Source organism: Podarcis raffonei, chromosome 1 (genome assembly GCF_027172205.1).
Source record: "Podarcis raffonei isolate rPodRaf1 chromosome 1, rPodRaf1.pri, whole genome shotgun sequence".
NCBI lineage: Eukaryota > Metazoa > Chordata > Lepidosauria > Squamata > Lacertidae > Podarcis > Podarcis raffonei.
The window spans coordinates 133,723,794-133,746,329 of NC_070602.1; the positions used below are offsets into that span (position 1 = coordinate 133,723,794).

Genomic DNA, 22,536 nt, shown 5'->3' on the forward strand with positions numbered 1-22,536 from the left:
TGTGAGGCCATTTACCCCCTAACCATGCCCACCAGTCAATCAGCTGGCATCACTTGGTGACATCGGCTGATGGGGGGGGAGGGTTCAATCGGCTGGTGAAGCAGAGAGCAAGACTAAGACCTCCATTCATCAGCTGATGAACAGAGAGTTTACTCCTGCTGGGTGGTGGTTCACCAGAGCATTTCCAGTGCAGGATACACTGGCAAGCAGACCCCTTGCCCCACCCCCAAGGGTTGACTCTGACAGGTGAGCAAGAACACCCACCGGTCAACTGACGTCAGGTGACGGACAGGTGAGTGGCATCGCCCACCTGTCCAAGTTGGTGGAAAGATAAATATGTGGACCACTAGGCCAAAAGAGTTTCTCAACCTTGTTTTAATCTACCATTTTGTAAGAAGCACGTCTCATTAGGCTGAAAGCTCATTTTCATCTATGCAAGCAATTAGTTTCATCCGGAAGCTGCCAAAATTAGTGAGGCTTAATCTTGCCTTAAGGGCTTGTGGGAACTTCTTGCAGCAGCGGGTAGTGCTGTTTCGATCTCTGTATTGACTCGAAGAACAAGACAGTCTTTCGTAAACACTAAACACTACATGTGTTCCATCACATTAACACCTCTCCCTCCTCCTCAAGCATTACCTGGCTTTTTCCTTCCATGATTTCTTTTAGACGTTTTAGAACAGTACTGAGGCTTCGAAGCTGAACAGCCGTTCGAGGATCATGACCGCCAAGGGGAGGTTCTTTTCTTCGATTGTCTGAGGACAAGAGACATTAGTTACCATTTGAGATAGATATTTTCTTTGTGTTGCCTATCAATGGACATCTCTTTAGAATGCAGAAGATATAACTTCAACTCTCTTAAACAGACACTGATGCAAACTTTTTACAGTAAATACTGAACAATTGGAGGAGCTTTTTCAGAGCCGAGTTGCTTCCTTGCATGAGAAACAGGCATTTTGCAATGATCCGAAAGGTATAAAATTTGCCATCCATCAAAACATGTTTCCAACATGGAAGTTCTAATAGTAAAGAATTTGAACCCACTTACTCAGAAGAAAGCCTGACTGATTTTAACAAAAAATTAACTCCAAGAAAGCATAAGTTAGGAAAACAGCCCTCAGATTCAACCATGAACCATTATTCTGTTACCAGTATGGCTGGTTTCCATGAGATCAGCAGGTTGTTTTTTTAAGAAGTTCAGAAAAATAGGTAGTGCTTCTCGGTTTATTTTGAGTGTCAGGATAAGTAACATGAAAGAAGCACATAAAAAACTTGCCTGTATTACATTCCTCAACATACACACCTTGAGGAATTAAAAACCAAATCTATGTATATGAATAAGCTTCCTTTTGTCGCTTTCACTGGAACTGTTACTGCAACATTCATATTGAGGTATTTAGCAAAAAGTCCTCCTTACAGTAGAATAGCATACACCACAAACAGAATACAGTAATAGGAGTTTTGACCGTATTGTGTTTTTATCAACATTTGGAAATTTGTTCAAAAACAGATTTATAAAGCACACATCTTAACAAATTTACTGGATAATTTTTCAGCAGTTCACTACAACCCTCTGTTTCAGCTGCATGGTAATCCATAAAAAACACAGGAATTCACTGTTAGAAGTGTTCATCAGGAGCTGCGAACAGTTACATGACCAAAGTACTAACTTGCATTCATTTTAGTAAGTCGGGCGTATTTTACATACCCCTTTTCTACGTTTACTGAACTCAAAAGTAGCTTCACATACAACAATTTCATTCATACGAAACCCAAAAGGTCAACATTTGTGGATAAAACGCACTAAAACTACTCATCCACACTTTAAAAGGCGACAGGTTTATACGATCTGAAGACAAACCCACACTTTAGAAAGCTGCAATCCATTGCAAAGCAACATTTGCTAACTATAGAATAAAAGGGTATGTACACTTTAGCAAAGTTTCTTAATATCACTATACAAAGTTTCCCATTCTAACACGCTTGGAAACAGTATGCGCCCCAGATTTGCTAACTGTGCTCCTTTCATGGCATTCCTTTTTAAACAGGTGCTTTGTAAAACCTTTTTAAAATAATAATAACAATAACATCAAGTTTCTCACCAAGTGCATCACTCTCCATTGGACATGCATTTTAATTGGCACTCCCTGGATGAAGAGAAACAAACATGGCTCCTTTTGTACGTACTGCTTTATATATCACTGATGTCAGCAGGAATGCTGGCAGCTCAGACCAGAAGCAAGCAAGTTAACTGTTGCTGTGCAACAGCCAACCTCCCAGTTTCGGAGGGACAAGGAAACAGTTTGCCTTTGTAAGAGCAGGACCTCTGAAACACTTTGCGGCTACAGGTCATTTTCTAGCAAGTATCTAACTACCTGGCAACACAATTCATTTCCTAAGGAAATTTGAGGCAAGGGGTTGTGGTATGGGATGGAGATGAGATGTTCTGCAATTGACCTTGACCATTTCTACTAGGCACTAAAATTCCTGTGCCACGGCTTCCAACCACAAGTGTTGGGGAAAGTCTAAGCACATTTCAGTTTTCAGATGCATTCATGGTAGATCAAAGTGTTGACCCCAGATTTCAAATGAGGAACCATTTATCATCTATTGGAGGTGAATTTTCCCTGGCGGCAGACGACAGAACCACGAGACTGATGTAAAATACTCGAACAAGAGTTTTATTACAGCTATACAAACAACAAACACAAAGCATGTGTGTGTTCTCTTTCTCCAGGCAGTTGCAAACTGCAACTTCTTCTATCTTTATACACATCACCAGCTGTGCCTAATTAGCCAGAACTCATAGAAAACATCCTTAAAGTTATCTGCACCCTTTTCCTGTTTCGTGACGAATGATGCCTAACATCATCTTAGGTCCACTTCAAGCAACTCCCCACATGCATAGTAGTAGTAGTAGTAGTAGTAGTAGTAGTAGTAGTAGTAGTTTTTTATTTATACCCCAACCCTTCCCGGTTCAGAAAACCGGGCTCGGGGCGGCTAACAACAAATTTAAAACACTTAATTATAGAAGCAGCATAAAATACAGTATAAAAACATGAATAGCAATAAAATTCAAAGTTCAGAAATCAATTGGGGGAAATCCATCTAATAAGCATTAGATAGTCACCAGGGCTAGCTGGCTGAATTAGTCCTACTTGGGCCAGCGAGGAGGCCATGGGAGAATTAGCTGTGGGGTCTCAGGGTGGGTATTCTTCATAAAAGGGGAGGGCGGAAGAGAAGGGAAATAAAAGATCAGACTGAATTCAAATTAAAGGCCAGGCAGAATAGCTCTGTCTTACAGGCCCAATGGAAGGAAGTTAAATCCTGAAGGGCCCTAGTCTCATGGGACAGAGCATTCCACCAGGTCAGAGCCATCACTGAAAAGACCCTGGCCGTGGTGGAGGATAGTCTGACTTCCTTAGGGCCCAGGACCTCTAAACTATGGTTATTCATGGACCTTAAGATCCTCTGCGGGGCATACCAGAAGAGGCGGTCCTGTAAATATGAGGGCCCTAAGCCACTATGTCTGTTTACTTAGTATATACCTTGCCTACCTACACAGGCCATTTTTTATTCCCAGGGTGATCTGCAAAACTGGCTAAGAACAAGTGCAATATAAATGTCATCAAAATATAGTTAAAAGACCACCAATGTCACAACAGCAGCATTAAGCAGGGAGCAGTATTATATCTAAAGCACTTGGTCTTTGCCTGGCACTATGGTACATGCCAGGGCATGGGTGGCGCTGTGGGTTAAACCACAGAGCCTAGGACTTGCTGATCGGAAGGTTGGTGGTTCGAATCCCCACAACGGGGTGAGCTCCTATTGCTCGGTTCCTGCTCCTGCCAACCTAGCAGTTTGAAAGCACACCAGTGCAAGTAGATAAACAGGTACCGCTCCGGTGGGAAGGTAAACGGCATTTCTGTGTGCTGCCCTGGAAGAAGCAGCTTAGTCATGCTGGCCACATGACCCGGGAAAACTGTCTGCGGACAAACGCCAGCTCCCTCGGCCTGTAAAGCGAGATGAGCGCCGCAACCCCAGAGTGGTCTGCGACTGGACTTAACTGTCAGGGGTCCTTTACCTTTACCTTTTTAATGGTACATGCCAGGTGAACATCTCTGTAGAGAGCGTTTCACGACTGGGGTGTTATGCCACCAGCAGTGTGGTCCTCTAGGTCTGTCATCCACCTGCCTAACCTAATATGGTGTGGGAACCTGCAAGAGATTGCCCACTTAATATGCTAATCTGTGAGTTTGTGTATATGGAAGTAGGCAGTGCAACTGTTATGCATTAAGGTTTTTCCATATGCAGAAAACACAAGTGTGCATTTTGGTACACACATGTAGCAGTGGCTCTTTAACACATACACACAAAAGATTGTACAAATGGAGTTGTCCTTTACAGACATGATGTAGCAGCTCAAGGTCTTTGCCTCATCTTTTAGACATGCTTTAATCAGCTTTCCACAACCTGTTGCCCTTCAATTCTCATCACCCCTGATTATTTACTACATTTACAGGTTGGGAGTCCAAAACACCAGGAGACCACCATGCTGAGGGAGGCCACATGCTCCAGATTTTTGTCCCTTTCCTTCTTGCTTGCGTCCTCTGTATACAGAGTACCCCAAAAACATATATAAAAATGCTGAACTATAATAAGCAAGCCTACAAACATGATGGTGCTGGAGGAGACTCTTAAGAGTCCCATGGACTGCAAGAAGATCAAACCTCTCCATTCTTAAGGAAATCAGCCCTGAGTGCTCACTGGAAGGACAGATCCTGATGCTGAGGCTCCAATACTTTGGCCACCTCATGAGAAGAGAAGACTCCCTGGAAAAGACCCTGATGTTGAGAAAGATGGAGGGCACAAGGAGAAGGGGACGACAGAGGACGAGATGGTTGGACAGTGTTCTCGAAGCTACCAGCATGAGTTTGACCAAACTGCGGGAGGCAGTGGAAGACAGGAGTGCCGGGCGTGCTCTGGTCCAGGGGGTCATGAAGAGTCAGACACGACTAAACGACTAAACAAACAACAACAACAAACGTGATTGCAGAGGCACTTTAAGAAACAGATTTTTTAAAAAAAACACACAATTAAGTGATGTTTAATTTTTTATGAAATAAATAAGAAAAAATAGAAGGTCTCTCTCTCTCTCACACACACACACACACACACACTATACAGATAAAAATCTGCTAATCATTAAATGAATTATGAGGAACTAGAACTCCTACCATTTTGTCTAATTTAATTAAAATCACTTGGCCATCCTTGATAACGCTTAAGTACCAGTATCAAATTTCTGTAGCTTCCCCATTCTGATTTTCCTTTTACACAGAATACTAGTGCATGTGTAGTAATCCTGTTAATATTTAAAATGCTAACTCTGCAATTATACTTGGCGTTGAAGAGAATGGAAGCCGGGGGGTGGGGAGACCAGCTCAATACACTGTTGCACTTACGCAATTTTTCATTATGAACTCATAGAGCATGAAGGAATGCGCACTGTGCCCAAAACCAACAGTGCAGAGGCGCCAAGCCTCAAGCCTTGTTGCAATCTCTTACAAATCTGCTAAAATCAAGCATATGCATGAAAGGGACCGTTCTGCAGCGCCCCCTGCCCCACCTCCCTACCCAACCATACAAAAAGCTTTAGTATTAAGTAGCAGAGGACTCATAACTCCCACTTTGAACATTTCAAATCCCACCTGGGCATATCATCTACAGCTGTAGCTCACGTACAACTTTTGGGCGTACGAAAAATGAACTTAATCTTACTCCTGAAGCCAGGCCATGATGTCTACATGTCCCTAGCCTTTCTGCTAAATGTTCAGGAAGACCCTGGTGCTGATGTGATTGTGGCATGTTGCAACCTATTCACCTGTTGGTACATGAGGACATCCACCTGGGAGGGAAACCCCGATCTGCCTAGGCTGGCTACCTGCCTGCCGCAGGTAAACAGCATTTCTGTGGCTTTTCCTAAAGCTTGTTCTGAAGCAGCCAACCTTTGTCAGGCAGGCACAGGCCATCAGAAGAACTTCAGGCCAATTCCTTGGGGACAATCACCCCCACGTTTCCCAGAGTTTGGACCACAGCCTGTTTCTGCACATCAAGGATAGCCATCCCTAAAAGGTAAAGATAAAGGTACTCCTGCCCATACGGGCCAGTCGTGTCCGACTCTGGGGTTGCGTGCTCATCTCGCTCAAGAGGCCGTGAGCCGGCGCCATCCGAAGACACTTCCGGGTCACGTGGCCAGCGTGACGAAGCTGCTCTGGCGATCCAGCACCAGCGCAGCACACGGAAACGTAGTTTACCTTCCCGCTATAAAGCGGTACCTATTTATCTACTTGCACTTAAGGGTGCTTTCGAACTGCTAGGTGAGCAGGCGCTGGGACCGAACGACGGGAGCTCACCCCGCCGCGGGGATTCGAACCGCCGACCATGCGATCAGCAAGTCCTAGGCACTGAGGTTTTACCCACAGCGCCACCCGCATCCCTAGCCATCCCTAGTGCATTCCAAATATTTTCACACTACAACTCCCATCAGCACAAGCCAGAATTACTGTTTCCAAGCCCTGTTATAGCTTCTCCTGTAGTTCTCTGGGCTAACCAGTAAAATTCTGTAATTAGCTAAAACTCGTGCCTTTATTGGATGGGTGGGTACAGCTGGCGAGGGAAGGGTATGCAAGGAATGGCGTCCGGGATGAATTCTCAGGAAGCTGAATGCTGACCTCAATTGGGCCCAGATGCACTGGAGGCACTAGAGCTTGTAGGTGCAAACATATCTGCGGAAAGGAGTGCATTTTACACCTCTTACAGCTAGGGAGCTGGGTGATGATAACCAGGTTAGGGATTCTGCCTGGAAGCAGAAATACAGTAAGAGTAATATGGATTTGCTGGGTGAACTGATAGGAAGAGACGACAAAATCCATTTAGGGTGGGAGGCAGTGAGAGCTGAAGACAGGCAAGCGGGGGATTTGTCTCAGAGATTTGAGAATCTAACAGACAGCTTTCACAACTCCCTTCGCCTTTGGGGGATACTAGGAAAAAACACACCATGAAATTGCAGGCAGAGTCTTGCAGAGAGAGATTCTTTGGTTCAGGAAGATTGGGATCAAGGGGTTAAGAAACAAAAGCAGCAAGTCTCTACCCACCACATCTAGAAATATGGAGGAGGAGGAGGAGGAGGGAAGCTTTAGGACTGTGCTTGGCTTGGGCTTGCTGAGAACAGATGAAGAGTTCAGAGGAGGAGATCACTGATGTTCCCCCGCCCCGTGTCTGCGGCCAGCCAATAGCATGAGAACTGGTGACATGAGGTGGCCGTGCCAGTCTTCAAGTGCCACACAGGCATTTGGGTAGCAGTCCAAGTATTCACAGAGAAGGGGGCGGGGAGAGACAAACCAACCAGCATCAAGTGAAGCAAAGCACAGATGAGCAAAGAAATTGCAAGCTGCATCCTGGCCAGAGAGCGCTAGCCTCCTGCTGCCACAACATGTCAGTTTTCAGTGACCAACGAATACTTTTTGCATGGAGGAGCATCCAGTCCTGTGGGCCTCCATCTGCAGTCTCAAATGGAAGAGCCTGGAAGCAGATCTCCCCCCATGTACTGAGCTCTGCATAGCTTTCACAAAACTGCCTTTATGCTATAGCACAAACCCATCTGGCTCCCACTCTGTGGAACTTCTCATTTATTTTGCACACCCAAATCCTCCTGGAGAACCTGAGCAGAGTTCTCAAGAGCTGTTCAGAGACAGATCAGGGGAATCCTACCTGAAGTATTAACAACACTGGTGCTTCAAATGCAGCAAAAGACAGACTTATTTCAGATTGTAGGGTGCCAAATCCTCGTCTCCCTGTCCCTGAATTTCACCAATGTATTTGCTACTGGCAAAAGAGGTCCCTCCACAACACACACACACACACACACACACACACACTTCAACTTTCTTGTTCATGTGTATGGGAGAGAAAAGCTTGCTTGCTGCTCTGACCTTAAAATCACTACAAGGTGGGTGATTGGTGCATATATTATAGTATCACAGCAAATTTGGATCAGCTTCTGAGCCAGCTTCTCCTATTCCCAGCTTCTTGGAATGCTTGTTTGCAAGATCATCTCCAGGGGTTTTCCCAAGAAGACCAGCACTGAAGGTTTCCAGAGAGTGTTTTATTAAAAAAGTGAAGAGGTTATTTAAGGTCAATGATTTTAGAGGAAGAACAATAGGCAAAACCTCTCATGACCATCCACACACAATTCTGCCCCCAAAGGTCACATGTTATTTACTTTCGCTGATCCCTCACATGGATGGATTTTTTAAAAGCAAGCAAAAATATCGGCACAACACTAATAGGGCTGGGAAACCCACGGCTGAGGGGGAGGAATCCATTTTAACCAGATTTATACACAGAACTCGACTGTCCAAACCTGACTGAGCTTTGCTTGCATTAGACTTCCCCTGTATCGAGTGCCTGCTTGTGTCTGAGCCATTTGTGTGTCATCGGGGGGTTTTAAAAGCCCACCTAATTATATGAAAAATATATGCAAAATGCACCCACTCCGTATTATAGATATAAGAGAGTCAAGCCGCATGCTGTGCTATTCTCGCAGTGCAGTTTTATATTAATACATTTGTTTTTTATACAGTTATATGCACTATTGAATATTATCTGTTCATGTGCTGTTTACTTTAGAAATCCTGGAGTGTTCATGTGTATAATTTATGTGAATGGTAACATAGCAATCGCTCACGTTTTTAGTGAAACAGGGGGACAAGGGGACAACTTCCATCTCATAGAGATTAAGGACTGAGACAGTAATTAAGAGGGGGAAACTGCATGCATAAGCTTGACAGAAAGATTTCTAGAAAACTCCACCACTATCTGTGGCCTATCCGTTACGTATTCTCTGGTTTCCAATTGCATGGGACTTTGTACACCAATATGTGCAACATGAATGTTATCTAGAAGCTAACTGGCAGCCGGTGCAATTTTCTCAGCGGTGACCTACTATGACAGTGACAGTCTGCCCCAGGGAGCAGTTGAGATGCTGCATTTTCTACTAGCAGCACCTTCCAGGTCAGCCGCAAGGACAGCATTGCAATCCATTCTGGAGGGTGCCAGCAAATAGAGAACAGTGGTCTGGATTTCCTGATCCATAAACAGTCGCAGCTGTCTTGCCAACCAAAGCTGGCAAAAGGCACTCCTAGCCAATGGTGTCACCTGGCCCTCTAGCAACATAGATGGATGCAGGAGTGCCCCCAGAATCTTGGCCCTTGCTGCCCCTTTGAGAATAAGGATCGAGTGCAATAGTGTTAAGTGCTTCTTGTGCTCCTTGCTCCTTGCACTTGTACATCTGAAGTCTGCCAAAGTAGCTGTAGCCTATGCAAATGCATCCTGTATTAAAGCGAAGTCTCAGAAGGCTTAAAATAACTTCCCCCTTATTGCTTTCTCTGTTCTGGAATCAGAGAAACCTGGTCTATGTATGCAGAATGATCTTCTTCATTATTTCCTACTGGGGTTAAGCACTTTTTATCCAAGACAGGCTAATGTTGATCTCTGTAAACGCTATCGGAGACAAGGAAAAGAAACCAGCGCATCCAATTGACATGAGTGCCCCCTGGAGGCCATCTGTCACAAGAGAAGCAGACCCTGATTCTGCTCTTCAATAATTTTCAGCAGTTAGTTATAAGTCTAGGCCTGATTATCTGAAATGCTGGAAAAGCTAACAACTCCAGCTTTCTGTGGCTAAGTTAAACAAAAACTAATTGCCTGATATTTTTTGTACTGAGTTTAGCCGGCTTCCCATTGCTACTAGGATCGGGAAAGCAGGATTTAACCCTGTCCCACATCGACCATTTTCCCCAATGTAAATGCTCTCCCAGGGGATATTTGCTTTGCAGGAGGGGAGAGGTGCTTGTATTCCTCTTTCCAGAGCAAAGAGCAACTTATTGGGGGGGGGGATTCTATAACAGGAAATGGCATAAGGCCAGGGCTAAATGGCCCCATGCTATTGCCCCAAACAAATGAGCAGTCCCACGCGCTACCCTACTCCTGTGGGACCATCTGATTCAACAGAAGTCAGAGTGTTAATCACAAACCTCTCAGTGTAACATGTAGTTTTGGCTCAGCTCTCAAGTCTCTCCCTGAAAATGAAGCCCATGGTGGAAATCCGGATTCCTAACAGAAAAGAGGGCATTTCACTTCAAATAACTGTTTGGACTTTTAGACTTGGGCACAGTTGAAATCTAATCTACTTAGGTCACAGCCCTGTTATGCGACCTTGGAATGCCAGCTGAATCTTGTGCACCAGGGTTTTGCTCACATCTACTGGAGGCAGCAACAAGGAATGGCGAATCTGACTGCCCACATCAGGGCTTCAGGACCACGCTAATACTTTTAAGGGTTCATGGCCCCAGACTCAAATTGCACCATCCCCCACTCTGCAGATCATTGGAAGTTATCTTTTTTAAAAACCATGCTTTCATGGCTTCGAAACATAATAAGGTGGAAAAATGCAAGTCTTCATGTGTTCTTCTGGCTTTACACCAAGAATGGAAAAGAAGTTTGGAAAGTAGGACTTATCAGTGGGCACAAAGGTAAGCAAGTCACCATGGACAGACATTCATCCATCTGCTCTCACATACGTACTTCCCTCCTGTTTTCCACATTCCCAACAAAAAGGATGGCATTAGAAATTCCATAAATGTATACATTAGAAATCCCACGTGGGGTAACAAAATAAAGCTGCAGGAAACAAATGCAGGTTTTCCTTCTTGCTTAGATGAATTAAAACAACAACAACAACCCAAACACACACACAGAAAAACTGAGTTTTCACATTGCCAAATCTAGAAGTGTGTAGTTTTTTAAAGCAAGAACAGTGTTAGAAGATACCTTGGAAGCATCTCTTGAGCTGAATGAGGCTTGGAAAATTTCAAAGCCCTATAAAGCACAGACCACCTCTTTTCAAACTCTGATCTCTTACCTAAAGATGCTGAAGATCTTCTCTGCAACTCCCCAGACGGCTGGGTTTTTTTGTAAGGTACAGGTGACGACCTTAGGGACTGTGACCTCAAAGTATGTTGTGGACTTGACCAACTTGCATTCAGCGTCTGTTGATCACCCTGTCCTGTCTCTGCTCTCTCCACGGAGGAAGCAAGACGACCATCGTCTAGAAAGAGGAAGTGTTAGTCTAATCAATGTTGAGATATGTGAACTGGAAAACTACCTTTTTATATTATTCTCAAATAAATCAGACACTAGCGTTTGTTCACACATAAGCCATGACTTATGAACCTGGGAAAGATCGTCCCACCTAGTCAATAGGTGTGTGTACAAAATATACGCAAAGCAGAAATGTTGTTATTTTACAGCCCCTTCTCTAGTATACCAGTGTTTACCAGATTTCTCATAAATCTCTCTAGAACCACAGTTCCCACACTGAGTCATAGTGAAAGACTTAGATCTAAGGAAAGAAATCTTTGGCAGCCCAATCTTCTGCATTCCCCACCTCCCGAAATAAGTACCACTGGGCTTACCTCTTTTAAAACTTATCATAGGCCAACAGCCTGTTATCTATTGCCAGCACAAACAGTGCTTAGGCTGCCAGCGCTCACCTACAACTCTTATTAGCAAAAGAGAGAAGGAAATCAGGACCAAACATTATTTATGGTTCTTCAAAGACAGTTCCAAGGAAACAGTCCCCTCACTCTGCTCCCAACAATTACCACCGTCCATCACTTTAAGTAACAGGGGAAAGGAATCATGGAACTACAAACTGCATCTAGCAAGAGGAGTAGATCTGCACCCTGCCTCTCATAACTGCTAGTACCAAACCCCCGTTTCAGAGCTAAACTTCCAGAGGGTGCAAAGACACATCAGACCTTCCAGCAGGAAGTGCCAGGCCAATGGCATTCTAGGCAGCTTATAGCTAGAAATTCAGGTGTTGGGGGATCGTAACCCACAAGTTACGAAGCAATGAGGAACTAGTTCTTGGCTTCAGTACCTCCCAGTTCCTTTGGTCTGGGAGGCCCTCCTTCTTTGGCCACTTGTTTCTCATGCCTACAAGAATTAGCATCACAACCTGGAAGCTTACTGTTGACTGGGGCTGGTCATACTTGGAGGAAAAAGCACAACATGTGACTCACTTTATTAAACAAAAAATTACGACAGTGAGCATTCCTTTGCGTTGTCAGGCGAGACCAGGTCTCTTAAACAAAGGAGATGTTCATCCGCTGCCTTCCCAAACCATGATTCTTTTCATCCACCAATACTCTCAAAAAGGATGAACTACTTCACCTACTTCTTCAAGTTACTCCACTTTTAATCTTAATTTGGGTTCCATTGAACCTCCTTATTTCAGTCTAAAAATAGAAAAACTTTTCTCTTTAGAACGGCACTGGCTGAGCGAAATAACCAACACGGTTCAGAAATCAGGGGAATGAGGAAAGAGGTGACAAGGAGAAGCTCTAGCTAAAGTTAAACAGAGACTCCAGCTCCACAGTCAACCACTGTCCGACGTCTGAGGAGGCAAGAAAAGGCAGTGTGGAGTACCTTTGGGTGAAAATCCCCCAAAGCTGAACAAATTAATGGGTGCAACATACACTAGATTATAGAATACTTAATGAGTGAACCTCAACTTGAATCTGAAAAGGCCTTTTCACAAAGGTCCAGGCTACACATGAGTGTTGTTTTTTAAACAAAAGACACAGTTGATGAGTTTTCCTAGATCAGCCATAGTCATAAGAGTTATGTCTTCTGCCTGAGGACCTAAAGCAAGTCACAGGGGCACCCCTGACTGTCAGATCTTACTTTAGTGACATGCTCATTTCTCTCCTGAAAGAGGACACATGTGAGCCTCTTCATAAATATAGTAGAACAGACACTTGTTCGACTCAAGGAAAGATATGCTGACTGACTGGTACCCATTAACTCACAATGGATGATTAACGACACAGTTACAGGCATTGTTTGTATTAGATATGGCACTGGGACTGGAGATCAACTAGGCAATTACAACCTCGTGCCTGGGATCAATGTCATCTGCCACCATAGGGGCTCTTGTTGGTCTACCGCAATGACACAGCCATTGCTCAGAGCAAACACACTCTTAGGGCGTGCTCAGAGTTCCAGCACTCAGTAACATGGGGACCTATATTTGTGCACCCAGACCTGCACATGCAAGCCAAACACTGGATACGATTATCCACTTTGGCAAACAAGTCACCCACTTTGGCTTGAATGCTTGGAGGTAGAGGGCAGGGGCAATGGGCACAAGATCAATCCATCCTAGAACACACTCATTTCACAAAATGGGCATCTGCACAAGGCTGGTTACAACAACCATGTGCAGTCCATGCTACATTGCACTAAAATGACTGCATTGCACTTAATACTAGGGCTGTGTGCGCAAGCCTCAAGCTCATGGGCTCTCCCTCCTCCTCTGGTGCTGCTGTGAAGAGATTGGAAGCTTTCACTCAATTTTCATCTAACCACAGCTTCGTGTTACATGCTAACCAGGAACTGTGGTTAGTCTGAAGTTGGCTTGTTTCAATAAACCAGTTAGTTTAGTGTTACATGTTAATGAGCCCAATGGCATGTGGTTTTTGGATGCTTTGAGTAGGCTGTTCCCACTTTTGGCAGCAAGTCTTCACTCATAACTATTAATCAATCAATGTACAGCCATGGAAGGAAGTTAGTACTTACCTCTACTGAAACGAAAGAGATTCACGAAAGAACTATAGGCAGATTTAAATGGGGGTTCATCCTGGTCAGGAGTCAAAGGTTTGAAGTGCGTAAGGTGAGACGGGCTGCCAGGAGAGTAGGGCAGGTCGTTCAGAGTGTCCAACGTCGGAGATGCTTTGTCATCTGTGGCCATTTCATGGATCCTAAGAAAATTGAAGGTGCACATGTAATGCCCCAATGAAACATAAGCCACTGCATGTTACCGTCCTGCTGCTTAAGAATTCTGCTTTTCACAGTTTATTCTGATGACTTTTATATTATTTAAAGTGTCCCCTGGTGTGGTAACACTGAAGGGTGGGATATAAATTCCAAAGGAGATCCAGTTTAGGAGGAGGAACAGGTAGTCAGCTTAGAGCAGGCATCAAATATGATGCGGTCAGAAATGAATTCAGAAATAGGGAAGAAATTGGAACAGAGTAGCTAAACAATTATTCACTTTTGAAAAAGCACATTCATGACTTTAGAGGAAGTACTAAAACCAGATGATTCAGAAGAAAAGTAAGACTCTGTCTCATAGCAATAAGGAAGTGAAGTCTGTCCATTATTTGAACAACATAGTAAAACTGTCCAGAGAATCCAATTTGTGTTTCAAGTTGGGCACAAATTAGACACAGTGGCAGTAGGCCTGATCCTGATTAATTCAGACCATAGTGCCCAGTTGCTGACAGAAGAAAACTGTAGCTTAAGTTAGCAAGGATTGGTCTATCAATCTGAGTTACCTTAGGCTATAGTCTCTTGTTACAGGGACTGCCATAGGAAGAGGTGATGGGGAAGGCCAGCCAGATCCAGAAGTGCCCTTCACTCTGTGCACCACTGACAGATAGGTGGGGCTGCACACCTGTCTATCACTTGATATCATGTGATGCCATGCAACTCACCTTTAAACCTGAGGCTTGCAAATGAAGACTCAGGAGTGCATTGCAAGTGCACTCTCAGTTCTTTCCCTTCCTCCTTCACAGCTCCATCGTGACTTCAAGCCGCAGTTGCAAAGAAAGATTCTTCCCAGAAGACAGAAAAGGGCACCAAATTCCAAAAGCACTGAATTCTACCGGGGGCTAGAAGGGAAGAATACAGAGCATATGTCAGAGTGTGCTCCCAAGTCTTCCTGTTTGGTTTACCTGGTCCAAGCCCAACATTGTATGGTGTCAGGGGATTGACAGGTTGGTGGTGCCACGGACCAAATGGGGAGACTTGGCAGGCACTATCAGTTATGCAGGCTGCTCACCGCTGTTTTAGAGCAAAGGAGGCATGCAGAAGAAAACACCCCCAGCTCCTCTCTTTCAATGTTTTTCACACATGTGAGTTCCTTTGGGTACAAAAACTCAGCTGAAGGAAAAAAGCACCTGGGGGAAACTGTGATGAGTTAAGGCATAATTTGGGAAGGGTTCAGCTCCCCACATGCACATACATACATCTTTTGCTCCCAAAAAAAGTCTCCCCCCTCCACTTTGGGCATGGTGTCAGTTCTTTTCCTTAACTACGCCTCAAATGGTAGAATTATTTATTACAGAAGTTTAGTTGCTTATGGTGAAATAGTTATGAGCTACCTTTCTGGGTACCACTCTTTCAACGTGGCATTTTAAAAGTGCTAATACTATCAATAATACATAATACAAACACTACTGCAATCCCTCAACAATTAATTAATTATCCAGTATAATAAACAGCTAAAAACCAAGCAAGCATCTCAGCCAAGAATGCCGCTCGTATGAATAGGCCAATCTGAAACAGGCAGGTCTTCAAAGCCTCCTGAAGCAACTGAAAGTACCCACATACTTTGCAGTGGCCAGAAGCACCAAGAGATATGTGGACGTTCCTCCTGGAACTTTTGAATAAGCAATTTGGGAGGTGGGCTATGAGGGCTTCCCCTGAAAGGCAGCACGTATGTACCTCAAAAAAAAAACCTAAATAATCCTCTTAAGAGAGCCTTTAAAAATCTCTCTAAAGTTCAGATACACACATAAAGGGGAAGTTCTGCAAGCTACAAGATGATAAAGTTTCAAGCTCTCTTTCGACAAAGATAAGGAGTCCTCTAAACCTGCCCCACCCCCAAGAAAAACCCAGCACACGAGTTGTCTGTAAAGTTGTGCTGCTCCTTTGTGTGCTCAGGAACAGAGGCACAAGTCCTCACTCAGCCTGCCAGAGCAGGGAACTCTGATGCCAGTTTCCTCCCCCTGCCTTCCACTATCTTCAGGAATTGGGGAAGTTGAGCAGGATCAGTTCCTCATCCCTTCAAGTGCCCTCACCGCCAAGCTGTCAGGCTTACAGCATTCTGTCACCTGCTGACACTCACAGAAAAGGGAAGGGGGAAGGAAAAGAGAAGCAGGGAGAAGCAGGGTCAGGCACAAGGAGGTCAGAAGAAGATGCGAGTGCATAGAAGAGCGCACAAGTGCAGGTTGGGGGAAGACAGGTGGGGCAGCTGCAACAAATTCCTCATTTGTTTTCCTATTCAACTGACTATTCCTATACAATTGCAGATTCATATTGTGAACAGCTATGGCTTAACTCACCATCAGGCTTAGCGGACAAGACAGCCATCCGCAAAACAAAACAAAAAACCGAAATGTGGAGCAACCACCAACACATTTTACATCACAATTTCCATAGTTGCTGTTATAAGCAGGTTGTTTTCCCCGATAGAGGATGACAGGGCAAACTGGATCACTTAGTCAGAAGTGACTTCTGCATTAGTAAACTGCAGATGAACCAGAATCCTACCAAACTCGTGCAAACTCTAGAACTGTTTTGTGCTGTGTGATCTCTTCCTGAAACACCAGTATAGCTTCCTTTCACCATAATTCTAGAGCAGGCCCAGAACAATTTCATCAAGCGAGGCAGCATAGGACAGCTAGTGCCAGCTAGCATAGGTCAGGAAAACATAGCTAAGTGTAAGAAGGTAAAGGTTAAGGGACCCCTGACCATTAATTCCAGTCACGGATGACTCTGGGATTGCGGCGCTCATCTCGCTTTATTGGCCGAGGGAGCCGGCATTTGTCCGCAGACAGCTTCCAGGACATGTGGCCAGCATGACAAAGCCATTTCTAGCGAACCAGAGCAGCGCACAGAAATGCCGTTGACCTTCCCGCCGGAGCGGTACCTATTTATCTACTTGCACTTTGATGTGCTTTTGAACTGCTGGGTTGGCAGGAGCAGGGACCGAGCAACGGGAGCTCACCCCCGCCGCAGGGATTCGAACCACCAACCTTCTGATCGGCAAGCCCTAGGCTCTGTGGTTTAAACCACAGCACCACCTGCATCCAGTAGTTAAGTGTAGCATGGGAATAGTCTATCCTGCCCAAAAGACTCTAAGGAAAAGAAACAAAACAAAGCTATCCATGCAAAACTGGGGTCAGTTTTGCCCACTTAAGACGCACACAGCTGCAGCCCCAAACCATAGCTTTGCGATAAGTTTTACAACAGGTTATGAATAGAAAAGCTTAACTCGTGGGCCGGCATTATGCTGAACATCTCTCAGCCCTGCTCCACATCACTGCTGCTGTCATGGGAAGGAAACTACACAATGTAATGATTTCAGGACAAGTGAGATCTTGGAGGGGCCAGAAACTCCATTTTTCTTATATTGTGAAGTTACATCCTTAAGAAGGTATCAGTCTGACCCCACTCACTGGGAATAATCATTTGAATGCCACTTCTTAAAAGTCAGCTCAACAAAGCCTTGCAATTATTAATTATTATTAATTACTTGCCCTTCACCCTTAAGGTACCAGGGAAGGTTACACAACAATTAAAACACAATATTAATAACGGCTTAAAACAACTTACAATCACAGAAATAAAATTGGTCTTAAAAATATACATCTCAAGCTTCAAAAGCCAGAGTATTAAATAAATGCTAGCCCATCTTTCTATACACACTAATTCAGTCCTACATTTAAGAACTAGCTCGTTAGCCATAGGTAACAAGTAACTTCATGTGGCAAGCAAGAGAGTTGGCAGAGGAGGGATGGAATGCTTCATCTTTCCTCTGCATCCAGCACAGAAACCAACTGTTTAGAAATCTGCCTTAACAAGAATAGGTTGACATTTAAACTCCAGGAAAAGAAAGGTGTAGGTTGACATTTGACTATGGGGGGGGGGAATGCCAACCGAAGGGTAGGCTATACTGTACCTCCCAATAAATTCCCGCATGTTGCTAATCATTCCTGGCATGTTAGGCTTTAACACAGAGGTAAACACTCACCATAAAATAAAGTTGTAACACAGAACAATTCCTAGCAAATTTAAAGACATTCACTGGATAAATCCTGTTGATCCAAATGGAAGGGGATTTCCGACACATATACCAAAGTAATGTTCTCTCCACCTCTCTCACACACAAACACAACAGGGTGATAATATTTCATCACACTCTCAGCAACCTTAAAAATAAAGATTCCATTCATCGTTAATCCAAGCAATTGATGCTGTCCAATATAGTCATGAGAATATATATTTTTTACAAGCTCAACAAAGCAAAGATTGTAGCAGGTTTTGATTCAAGCAACAGCCACTTCCTCCTTTCCTGCTACAGTTTGTCCTACTAGTGGGTCACTTGGATATATTTCTTCAAAGGAGAAAAAGTGCATGCATATTTTACACTTCTCTACACAAACTATTCCAGGCTTGCATCTTAAGACCAGCTACTCTCTTGAAGACAGGTTCCAACAATTATTCTACCTTGGGGCTCTTTTTGTGACAGTACTCAATAGTACAAAGTACCAACACCTCTTTTTCTTACTGCCCAGCCATTTTCTGCTGGCACCCATGGCACCTATATCAATATATGAGTAGCAACACCTCTTTTTCTTTCCTTTTTAACCAAAGCAAGGGTTTTCTTGAAATTGCTGCCCTACTTTCAGCTTTAAAGGGTGGAGTTCTCATACTGGCCACCCCAAGTTTTATAACCGAGTGCCCCCTTGCCATGCAAAGCACTACAAAATGTGCTGTAGTCATTGTGGTTAAGTTAACGAGTGTTGGATCTGGACTCAGATCCTCTCCCAATCATCCTATGAGGTGACCTTGTACAAGTCATCTCTCAGCATCAGTTCCCCACCCATAAATTATATACTACCAGAGGTACAAGATAGTCATTTGCACAGCACTTTCTGTATAAAAAGCATGACAAAAGTGTGTTCCTGCACCTTTAATAGTTGTGCAGAAGGGGGAATGCCAGGTGCAGCTCATTACAAGGGGGAAGGATCCCAAAAATTCCCGGTACTACTCAATACTCAAAGGTTATCACAGCCCTCTCTTCCTTTGCACCTGTTCACCTTAACGCAGGAGTGTCTGGCAGCCCCCTGCCTTCTTCATTTTCACGAGGCAGCAAGGTACATCACTACCACACACACTGCAACTTTCCCCTCCGGAGGACCCAGGCAGAGGTGGCAGGATTCGAACACCACGTCCTACACACCCGAGTTGCGTATGTAGGCTGCATAAAACAAGTAAAAACAAGCCGTTGGGTTCATCCGTTTCCTTTCTTAGCCTTAGTTTGGTGCTCTATCAAACCCTCCCCCCCCCAAGAAAAGCTACATTGTGAGAATCAAAATGTTCCCCCCTCCAAAAAACAAAAAAGAAAGTATTCACACATACAAAATAAGCCATCTGCATACTTTAAAAGCGAACAAACCCCACTTTAGAAAACGGTTGACAAGTGAGGTGTCTTTGCTTCCTTGCCCAGGGCAAACTGGCAGCCTCGCCTTGGCTCAGAAACGGAACGCCCTCCAGACCCCCCTGCCGGGAATATGAAGGATATTAATACTATTAATACTCATTAATGCTATTTAATGAGGCTGGCGGCGGCGAGCATCTTACCTGCCCTTGCCGCTCTCTCCTTCCCTGTCTCCCAGCCAGGCAGCCCCTGCCTTCTGCCGCCTGCCTGCCTGTCTGCCTGCCTCCCTTACCAGGCTGCGCGTCCCACTCGGGAGGCGACACCAACACCGCCAGTGGGACGACAACAACAACAACAACAGCGACAGAGGGGACGCCGGATGCCCGGCAAAGGCAGCACCTGACTCGACTCGGACGCGCTTCCGCCTTTGCACGAACTTCCGGTCTCCACTCCTGGGCCGGCCACGGGCAAGAGGAGGAGGAGCTGCCGTCGGCGCAGGCTACTCAATCGACCCCCGAGAAACGGAGCGAGGAGGAGGAGGAGGAGGAGGAGGAGCCGGCGCCGCGGCAGGCAACGCAATCGACGCAAAATGCGGCGAGCGGCGCAGGCGCGAGCAAACGAGCCCCGCGATCGTCGTCGTCCACCCAGGCCGTCGGTTCGAGTGCGGTTGCTTCGATGGACAGAGCATATCTGTCAACGTTTTCCTTTTTAAAAAGGAAATTCCCTTGTTCCGAATAGGATTCCTTGCAAGAAAATGGAAAAGTTGACAGCTATGGGACAGAGTTCTTCAGTGGCAGGGGGGGTCATAGGTGGGAAGGGACCCCGTGGGTCATCTAGTCCAGCCCCTTGCAACGCAGCAGAGATCTCGACACTTGGTTTCCCCCATCCCATTTCGCACTCCTGTCTCAGCGACTAACAGACTGAGGCTGAATCCTGACAAGACAGAAGTACTGTTTTTGGGGGACAGGAGGCGGGCGGGTGTGGGGGGCTCCCTGGTCCTGAATGGGGTAACTGTGCCCCTGAAGGACCAGGTGCGCAGCCTGGGAGTCATTTTGGACTCACAGCTGTCCATGGAAGCACAGGTCAAATCTGTGTCCAGGGCAGCTGTTTACCAGCTCCACCTGGTACGCAGGATGAGACCCTACCTACCCGCAGACTGTCTCGTCAGAGTGGTGCATGCTCTAGTTATCTCCCGCTTGGACTACTGCAATGCGCTTTACGTGGGGCTACCTTTGAAGGTGACCCGGAAACTACAACTAATCCAGAATGCGGCAGCTAGACTGATGACTGGGAGCGACCACAGAGACCACATAACACCGGTCTTGAAAGACCTACACTGGCTCCCAGTACGTTTCTGAGCACAATTCAAAGTGTTGGTGCTGACCTTGAAATCCCTAAATGGCCTCAGTCCAGTATATCTGAAGGAGCGTCTCCACCCCCAGAGTGGAGGGGGTGGAGAGCCTTCTCGGTAGTGGCGCCCGCCCTGTGGAACGCCCTCCCACCAGATGTCAAAGAGAAAAATAACTACCAAACTTTTAGAAGACATCTGAAGGCAGCCCTGTTTAGGGAAGCTTTTAATGTTTAATCGGTTACTGCATTTTAGTGTTTTGTTGGAAGCCGCCTAGAGTGGCTGGGGAAACCCAGCCAGATGGGTGGGGTATAAATAATAAATTATTATTATTATGTCTACACCCGCTTGGTCATGGCCACGGGACAGAAGATGGCAGGATCCCCAAGGACGTGCACTGGGGGGGGCACCAGGCCCCTTGGCAGACCCAACTGCGTTACGAGGATTTCTGCAAACGTGTGAAGGCTAGGAACGCCTTGCCAATGACCGCAGTGCCTGGAGACAGAGTGTCAGGTGGTGCATCCATAGCAGTGACCGGAGGAGGAATGACCACAGAGGGAAGAAACGCCCTGTTGCATCTGCAGCAGCACAACCAGGTGCCTTCATCTGCCCCAGCTGCAACAAAACATGTCCCTCCTGTATCGGTCTCTACAGTCCCAGCAGGTGCTACAACCTTCCAGCAGTTTGACTTCACCCCTAAAGGGGCACTCCTTCATTGTATCCAGAGATAGACAAATTTCAACAACATTTGGAGGATGATAGAAAGCTCACACGTACACACAAAAATGTCCAATGTGGGGGGGGGGGGGAGGATAATCGTATGCCAGGTTAGGACTTTTTGCTTTGACCAAACCAGGAAGGATTATACTGTGGGTGTGGGGAACGATTTCATCCATCTGAAGTCAGAAACTGCATGCCTCAGATTTCAGTGAGATCAGAACTGGGAGTTAACCAAGCTGATGCAAATTTCAGTCACTTAAAAAAACAACTCTCTACATAAATATATAAGAGACATCCTAAGTAGAGTTGCCACATTATACTCGCAAGTATTCTGACCACTTGAATTGTGTGTCCCTGCGCATGTGCAGAGTTTCTTTTCTTCCATGAATGGGGTGGTTCCTCATTCTCAATGTATGTAAATTATGAATATTGTTAATTTGAGACAGAAAAGCAGAAACGAGCTGTGTGTGCGTCAATGTACATATTGAGCAACATGCCATTGTGGTCTGATTTTGAATGCCACAAGCTCAGATGCAGCTCTCAGAATTACTTGTGTAATTTTTTGACCTACCCAACTCCCCACAGTGGGACACTGACTGTTTGCCCAGTGACAGCACGTTCGGCTTGGAGCTGAGACATCAAATAACGTCAGTGGACGGCCTTGGATAAGACATTTATTTCGACTTCAGCTCTCTACCCCATAAAATCATTGTCCAAGTTGTGATGAAATAGAAATACCTCCTTCAGTTTTTGACAGGTAAAAAGCAGTGGTACATGATAATCTTCTCAAATATATAAAAAGCTAGTTTTGCACACATCCTTTACACTCCAACCGCCAGTTTAGTGTGACCATCAGAGAAGAATCTTGATTTTCATATACTAGAGTTGCCATGAATTCTTCCATGCAAGGAAGGAACTGTAGCCATGCTTGTCTCAAGGTGTGGCCTGAAATATCTCGGCTTTCTTGGATTTTCGGAGAAAACAGCAACATCTCTGGCTGTGACAGGCCAGGGCTTGGGCGTTCTTGTTTTTCATTGCCTTGAAAGCCTTTGCCCCCTTCCTACCAGCCAGGTGCCATTCTCTGCCCATATCTAGGCACTGCCCCTTAGATCTCAGG

General features: G+C 45.3%; 1 protein-coding gene across 7 annotated transcripts in view; it reads right to left on the reverse strand.

The window, feature by feature from the left end:
• PIKFYVE (phosphoinositide kinase, FYVE-type zinc finger containing) overlaps positions 1-19,828 on the reverse strand; it is an 83,185-nt gene extending 63,357 nt beyond the window's left edge. For 4 of the 7 annotated variants that reach the window (XM_053363005.1, XM_053362986.1, XM_053362995.1 and 1 more), the window contains exons 1-6: positions 19,555-19,615; positions 19,011-19,171; positions 14,619-14,795; positions 13,702-13,883; positions 10,982-11,167; positions 637-752 (exon numbers count right to left, since the gene is read on the reverse strand). In XM_053363005.1, the coding sequence (XP_053218980.1) occupies positions 637-752; positions 10,982-11,167; positions 13,702-13,873 (474 nt within the window). In that variant the 5' untranslated portion in view covers positions 13,874-13,883; positions 14,619-14,795; positions 19,011-19,171; positions 19,555-19,615. Of the gene's footprint in view, positions 1-636; positions 753-2,099; positions 2,643-10,981; positions 11,168-13,701; positions 13,884-14,618; positions 14,796-19,010; positions 19,172-19,554; positions 19,625-19,750 lie in introns of those variants that run through there. The other 3 variants (XM_053362978.1, XM_053362970.1, XM_053363015.1) reach the window with 3 other exon arrangements.
• Positions 19,829-22,536: the final 2,708 nt, after the last annotated feature.